This window comes from Triticum aestivum, chromosome 2B (genome assembly GCF_018294505.1).
Source record: "Triticum aestivum cultivar Chinese Spring chromosome 2B, IWGSC CS RefSeq v2.1, whole genome shotgun sequence".
NCBI classification, from domain to species: domain Eukaryota; kingdom Viridiplantae; phylum Streptophyta; class Magnoliopsida; order Poales; family Poaceae; genus Triticum; species Triticum aestivum.
Genome location: NC_057798.1, coordinates 49,391,190 through 49,399,361, shown reverse-complemented (window position 1 = coordinate 49,399,361; position 8,172 = coordinate 49,391,190). Strand labels below are relative to the sequence as shown.

The 8,172-nt window shown below is 42.4% G+C and overlaps 1 protein-coding gene across 1 annotated transcript; it reads left to right on the top strand.

Moving 5' to 3' along the window:
* Positions 1 to 1,499: 1,499 nt before the first annotated feature.
* Positions 1,500 to 3,932, top strand: LOC123040335 (2-oxoglutarate-dependent dioxygenase 11-like). The gene is made up of 4 exons (XM_044463210.1): positions 1,500 to 1,790; positions 2,287 to 2,534; positions 3,159 to 3,480; positions 3,687 to 3,932. The coding sequence occupies exons 1-4, from the start codon at positions 1,500 to 1,502 to the stop codon at positions 3,930 to 3,932; spliced, it is 1,107 nt and encodes a 368-aa protein (XP_044319145.1).
* The last annotated feature ends 4,240 nt before the right edge of the window (positions 3,933 to 8,172 follow it).

The window sequence follows — 8,172 nt, the reverse complement described above, 5'->3', positions numbered from 1 at the left end:
AGACCCCATGTTGATAGTTTTTGATGAATTTTTTGTCACGAAAAAACCGGACAAAAAACCAAACCAGGAACACGGTTTTTTTTCCTTTCTGAAAGAGGCACGCCGTGCCTCTCGCGAAATCACAACCGTGCATCTCAAGGAAGCAAAACCATGCCTCTCGTGAAAGGAAAAACAAGAAGAGAATATATATATATATATATTCGTCTCCGAGGAGGCACGATCGTGCCTCTCGCGAAAGCACAACCATGGCTCTCATGGAAGCAAAACCGTGCCTCTCTCGAAAGGAAAAATAACAGAAAACATGTTTTTTTCGTATCCGAGAGGCACGTCGTGCCTCTCGTGAAAGCACAACCGTGCATCTCGCGAAAGGAAAACCGTGTCTCTCTCGGAAGAAAAAAAAACAGAAAGCACATCTTTTTTTTCGTTTCTGAGATGCACGGCCATGCCTCTCGCGGAAAAAAATAAATAGAGAACACGTTTTTTTTCATTTCTGAGAGGCACGGCCGTGACTCTTGCGGAAGCAAAACTGTGACTCTCGCGAAAGAAAAAAAAATATTTTTCACGCAAAGAAAATTTTTGAAGAATTTTTTTTTGGTCCAAAAATTAAGAAAGCCAAGTGGAGAACCGAAACGTCGAAAAAATCCGAAAAGAACGTTTAAAGAGCCGAAAACGCTTGCGAAAAATAAAAATAAAAAACAAAATCCGGAGGGAGCGTCCAGAGCGCGACACGTGACGGGCGGCTGAGAGCGTGCAAAATGGCGCTGATCGTTGTGAGGCTTCCGAAAGAGCGCTCGTCAACTAGTTGCTCTCGTATAAAGCACCACTCGTCAAAAAAATAATAATAAAAAGTTAAGAGGACTGATTCTCAAAAGTAAAAAAATGATGCCGAGAAGTCCAACCAGCTGTCGTTGAATTGCAGAACCCACTCTGAAACCACAGTGGTTGCATTGGCATGAGCACGCCCTGCTTGTGCGTCCCAGTGTCGTGCGCGCATGGTCCAAATGCGTTCGTCTGAAACTCTGAATTAAACGGGGCACACCTAGCCTAGTCATTTGCTCGCTCCAACTTCGCCCTCTGCCATTCACTTTGATGTTCCGAGCGTTCGGCGTGCAGACGTGGCCTCTACTAGTAGATTTCTGCTGCAGTTCGAAAGACTGTAAACAAGGCCGTTTAGAGTTGGAGGGGACACTGACGTCATGCATGTGGGGTGCAAAAGTATTCTATCCCCGTAAAATTCGGCTGTTAGCCGCCGGCCATGCTTTAGCATCGATCGGTGCGTCCAACTGCATGGACCGGAGAACCTCGAACGAGCCTCTCGAGGAATCATTCAGCTTGATCCAAGAAAAACGATTAGTCAGCAAGTTGCAAGCACTAACGATCTTATACTATAAGTAGACTGGACGGCTCAACGCCTGGTCAGATAAGCAAGCAGGCTAGCAGAGTAACTGGAGTAGAGTGTGCACTGTGCAGTGTAGTAGAGAAGCAGCTTGCTAGTGATCATGGAGGTGGAGGCGAGGAGTGTTGGCAGCAGCGCCAGCGAGGGCAGATGGTCGCAGTCTGGAACGTCGCTGCCCGTCAGGAACGTCCAGGCGCTGGCCGCGTCTGCCGGCGAGGTGGCGGTCGACGCGATGGAACGGTACATCCAGCCGGGCGTCGACGGGGACACGGTTCTCGCCGAGCACTCCGATGAGGTTCCGGTGATCGACCTCAGCAAGCTCCTGGACGCCGAGTCCGTGGAAGCGGAGGCCGCCAGGCTCAGATTTGCTTGTGAGGACTGGGGCTTCTTCCAGGTGCGGTCTCGTATTGACCAAGCAGTCTAAATTATTTAGTATGTCTGGTTGGTCTCTGAACACTTCTGGTGTTCTATTTATTTCCATTTTTAGAATTTATCACTATTACATTCTTTCAAATATTATTAATAACTTATAATGTTTAAGTTTTAAGTTATATTACTTACCATATTTTAGATCTTCTATTCTGTTTATTTTTATAAATTTCTGACTTTCTTCCCTTGATTTTATTCTATATTTTTTTGATTTTTATTATCTTATGTTTTTATTTTATTTCTATGTTTTGCTTATGGAGTTGTCACATGGATGAAATCGCCACCATTTTAGTGGTCACACAACTTTGATTGTGTTTGACTGTTTGTGGATTTGATGTTTTCTAATTTCAACAGTATACTTAATTTTCTAGATATTTATTACTATATCCAGCCATTCCATTGCTAAAAACAGTAGTCCATGTGTAAAGCAAGACTACTTGTCTAACCTCTACAATCTATAGGTCGTAAATCATGGAATACCAATTGAGGTCATCGCGGGTATGAAGCATGACATTCAGAAGTTCTTTCAGCTGCCCCTCGAAGTTAAGAATGCATATGCACAACGAGTGGGAGATCTTCAAGGTTATGGTCAAGCATTTGTTCTCTCGGATGATCAAAAGCTAGATTGGTCAGACATGTTTGGCCTCTTTTCGCAGCCACCTCAGGCCCGTGATATGAGTTACTGGCCAAACCAGCCTCCTAATTTCAGGTTAGTTTGTTTGTGTTTGTAACATCTTATATTTCTAGATGGATAATAAAGCTAAATTAAAACTATTTCCTTCTAATCAAATCATCAAATTAAGAAAATTATTTAAATATGTCCGACTCGAGAATTGAATCAGAAATTGGATTCCTAAAAGTTCCGGTTTGTAACACGTAATCATTTGGTTAACGAAGAACATGCCAAATCTTTAAATGAACGGGACATGTTGCTTTCATTGCCATAAATTGCATGTTTGTGAGTGGGACATTTGGTTTAATTCAATGATTTCTTGATCAAACATATATGTTGAGCAATTTACTGAAATATGAAAAAGAGAGGAACTAATGACATTAAACTTTTCTGCAAAATAAAATGAACTACTTTTCCAGGGTAATATTTTCGTATAAGTATCTATCAATTGATTTGATAGTGTTCATGATGTGCCCAACAAAGTACAAGCATGCCAATGGCTAAACAAACAACAAAATGTGGTCCGCTTGTTCTATTTATACTTTACACTAGCAAATGATATCCCCTAAAAATTAATGCCAAGTGAGGTCACTAAAAGTTTGTAACTATTTAAATTTCTACAAATATCTAACAGTAACACATACATTTTTTTAATCCCAGGAATTCTATTGAAGAGTACTCTTCCGAGTTGATGAAACTCAGTCATTCTCTTGCCACCTTTATTGCCAAAACAATAGGTGTTGATCCTGAATTAATGGAAGACAAGCATGTGGGCCAGTTTCTGAGAATGAACTACTACCCTCCATGCACAACCACGCCTGAAAAGGTTTTAGGTTTCTCACCGCATTCTGATGGATCTTTTATAACTATCCTGCTAGAAGTGAATGCAGTTCAAGGCCTACAAATTAGAAGGCATGGTGCATGGATCCCAGTAAAACCACGGGGTGATGCATTATTGGTAAATGTGGGTGACTTCCTTGAGGTATGGTTTTAAACCTAATTTTGGATTCTAGGAATGAAACACAAACAATTTAAAATTGAGAGTGTTTTATTGACCCGAGTGATAATTGAGTAGTGTAGTGGGAGATGTTTCATAAACAGTATGAACATATTACACTAGTTTCAAACTACCTTATATAAGGGAGGAATTTCGTATGTTATTTAATTAAAATTAATCATTGGTTACAGATTATGACAAATGGGAAGTATAAGAGCATTGAGCACAGGGTCACCATAAATGCCCAGAAGGAGCGGCTATCCGTATCAGCATTTCAAGTTCCAAAGTACGATGGAATAATTTCACCAGTTTTGGGCAGTACCGAAGAGAAGGTGTTATACAAGACAATGAGAGTAGAAGAGTATGCAAGACTTTATTTGTCAAACAAACCAGATGGAAAGAGAACCCTTGATTATGCTAAGTTATCCCAAATATAAGGCTTATGTACTCTACTTCATTTACTAGATAATCTATCGTCAAATGAATTTTGATGCTTCCTTTACTCTTTTGAGGGAAGTTTGATCCTCAATGTAATAAGTAGATATATTTACCATCACTAAGACATTTGTTACTTCATTTAAATCTCTCCATTCGTTTTATCATAATATATATGTATTCTAAAATTCTTCTTCTACTACTTCAGTTCTGCTAGATGTCGCCGATGATTTTTCTTTTGAAGATTTGTTCATGATTATTTGCTTGCAAGTGAATCCCTTAAATGAGAGGCACAACCATATGTAAGTCGACTAGTACTTCTAAACCTGTGTAGGCTAACTATTTGTTGGCATGGTATTTGAAAGATAACAAATTTAGCGTGAATTCAAACTTCAATCATTGCCATAAAAGAGGATTTCTTCCACCGTTATATACCCTGAATATGAGATTTGCATTCATTGTGCTTTCCACTCTGTTGTCCCCATGCTTGAGTCATAACTCACATCTTCCCTTGGTTGAGTCATTACTCACATCTTCATAAGTGATCTCCATTTTCTCCCATTTCGGAGATAAGCTGGCTATTTCTTTTCCAGGTGGATATTTTTATCATAGCAACATGGGAACTTTAGGATTTTGGGTATAAAAAATGGCTCCATCGTCTAGATATACATGTATATCCACCAATGAACATGATAATATGTTTTGAAATATACTTTACACATAATAAAAAAACATGTATTTTTTGGGTATCGTGGCAACATGGGAAGTGTAAGATGACAAACGGTCCACACATCATTGATGGAGTTGCCCAGCTCATTTCAATCTCAACTATTATTTTGCCTCACCTTTTTAGAAATTTTGGTTTTTAAATGGAATTATAAAACTTTCAATAATTTAGTATAGGTTTGTGAATATCTTGGGAATTACTTTGCCTAGCCATCTGAAAGTTTGGGCCGTTTTTGCAACTTCCGGCCAATTTTGGATAAAAGCTTCAAACCAATTAATAACAGAGTTTGCACTAACCGATATTTCAACCATTCCGATCTCAACCCTTGTGCTGCTCCCCTGGGATGACTTGGGTGACGCCCTAAAAATCCCAATGTTACCACTTCTTTCCCATCATACTTGCTCCTGGAGAGAGCTTGCTTGTGTGGTTTCTGTGGATGGTTGCGGCAAGGCTCTCTCCTCATCCAGATCATGAGTGAGTGTGTGGAACAACCGTGCTTGTCGGTTAGGTGTTTCGAACACTGGCTGGTCCGATAACCATTTGACGATGGGAAGCGGTACCCTTGTGCTTCATCAAACAGATCTAGGGTGAATAGCTTGTGGTGGAGGCCACATGGTCGCGCATGATGAGGTAGATGGGGGACACGAGTGGCTTCGACTAGGGGCCTGGCCACTTTCCGCCGACATCAGGAGTTGGCTACTATTATAGACGTGACCCAGTTCTGATCCTCCCTCCTCTTCTCTTAACCTAGCACCTATCACTAGTAGAAAAAGGCCCATTCGTACCGGTTCATGAGGGTCGTTACTAAATCCATGTCCCTTTAGTCCCAGTTCGCCCAGGATCCGGGACAGATGGGAGCTCCATGGCTGCTGCCGCTTGCCCAGGCAGGTGGGGGGGGGGGCTTTTGTCCCGGTTGGTGCCACCAACCGGGACCAAAAGTCTTGTTGGGTTTTTTGTTTTTTCTTTCTGAAAGATGGGAGGGGGTTGGGGGGGGGGGGGTTGGGGGGTTTGTAGGGTTAATTTAGGGGTTTCATATATTGTGTTAGCTAGCTAATAGAGAAAAGTGTCCTCTCTTATCTCCGTGCTTGGTCAACGCTACGTATAGAGAGGACTGGACACGCTAGCTAGCTATAAGCAAATGAAGGAAACTATTAAGTACAGAAGATCGTCATGAACATATACAGAAGTGATCGACCTCTCCTTCTCCGAGAGATTGGTCGAACAACAAGTTATCCTATATCTATCCGACGCTACTGGCTACATATATATATATATATAATGTGTAAGATATCTTACAATACCCAAACATATGAACTCAACTTCCACATGCATGGTGGTATTCTCCGGCTTTATTGATGACGTGGTCAAAAGAAAGAATCCAGCCAATTCCTCTTGAATTGCTCGCATGCGATCTTGTGGTAGGAGTTCATTCCGCATCTCCCACATCTAATTTAAAGAAGGGGGTCAATACATATATATCAATGAAACTCAACAGAAATGATGGTAATAAAATAAACTTGTGACTATTTTTGCTTACGCACTTTATATTGTCTTTTAGAGTAGCCCCACCTATTCTTGGCCGTCGCGTTATAGATGAACTCGCAGACGTAGTATCCACAGTAATTATTCCCGGCTTCCTGCCACAAGCACTTTACGAAAAATAGAGGTCAATCAAACTGATAATGAAGCATTATAAATGGGCATTGATGAAAGTAGCTAGAATCAACGGGAGATGCGCGGAACTAGCTAGCTAGTAGTACTTACTTTCGGGTAAATCCATCGCAGTTCCTGCGGCAGTCCCGAAACTTGTGCGGTGAATATGTTCCAAACCCTGGAAGACAAAGAAAACAATTACTTGATATCATGAAATGAACAAAGTTGCCGATATGATGCGATAATGATCGATTCAACTTACTTCTCGAGCATTTTAGACATGTACGCATATTCAGAGGGATCTTTTTGTCTCGAGTCTAAGACTTTTACTAGTCCCAGCTCAAGCTTAACCTCTAGGAGAATATAGTGGAACCTGCGCACGCATGCATAACTCATCCATTACATAACCTCGAGTAATAATTAAGGGAAACCGAATATGCACAAGATAGTAACACTCACTTGAAGTTGTAAGGAAAGAGTATTGTATCTTTGTTTTAATTTATTATCAACGATCGTAGCAAGTTCTCCTCGGTTTCTTCGGTATGAGATGTAACCGTAAATTGATCTATGAGATTTGTGTTAATGAACCCAATATCATAGATTTCAGCCTTTCTGCATTCGACGATCTTCAACCTGCATAATATAGAGAGGATAATTAAATATACATGCAATGAAACAGCTGAGCTATATATAGAGACTTAATGACAGAAGTAGTACTTATAGACAGTAGCAAGTGACCGTTAATTTATCGAGGGCCTTCTGATTGAAAAACTGAAAGAACTCCTCAAATGGAACAGATAACTGCTCAATTCCAACGAGGTCGTGATGATCCTCTTTAACTTTCAGCGTCAAAATATCCTTTTTTTTCTCCCCTGGAAACTTTCTGCAGGTTTCCATGTACCAATCATGGAATCTTCGCATCATCGTTGTTAGAATAGTTCCATCTTTGACGAGAGGCTTCCCATACTCGTATTTGAATTTGTCCACCTCCATTGTATTAAAATGTGCATCGTCGGGTAGGTAATCTGTAGGATTGGTACCGGGAAAGATCCCCGGATGATTAGCGACGATATCGCTAGACACCTTGAGCGGGGGGCACGATTGGTTCTCTTGTTCGCCGAGCTGGGGAATTTTTTCCCACTTCTTCGTTCTTGTAACTTTTTGTCACTACAAGTACTTCCCGACCGCTTCGCTTCCTTATATGTCTTTTCAGTAATGCGCTCATAGTTGGTTTGCGGCGGAGAAGGTGGTGGTCGCTGCAGGGCATCCAAAGTGCGCTTCACTTTCACCTGATTTATCTTCTCCTCCGGAGGTGGATGTCTCTTAGCTCTTTGCGTTTCGAAGAAGTCCTTCACTTGGGCTTGACAGATCTCCTCATTTTCCTGTACGGTCATCTCGTATGGTAACTTCTCTGGAGTCTTGAGAGATGGACCGAATCTTTATTGCCTCCCGCCTCTGGCTGTATTGCTAGACGCTAGAGTAGGCCGAGCGGCTGTGGCTGTCTTCTTTCGTTGCTTACGAGGCGGAGGAGAAGGACTACGACGCGCCGGAGCAGCCGTGGCAGCGGAGGGTCTCTTCCGCCCTTGCTGAGGAGGCGGAGAAGGAGGAGGCTGGCTGGTCGGGCGCGCCAGCGCAGGCGGAGAAGGAGGCAGAGTGCCCCCACGCGCTGGAGAAGGAGGTGGAGTGCCCTGATCACTCATTGGAGGAGCAGGTGGAGGAGGAGGCGGAGTGCCCTGACTCGCCGGAGGAGGAGGAGGAGGCGTCCAGTTCGGAAGGTTGATGAGCTCCTTCCGCCATAGGCATGGAGTCTTCAGAGAAGACCCCAACCTAGTCTCCCCTTCACCGGTAGGGTGGTCAAGCAC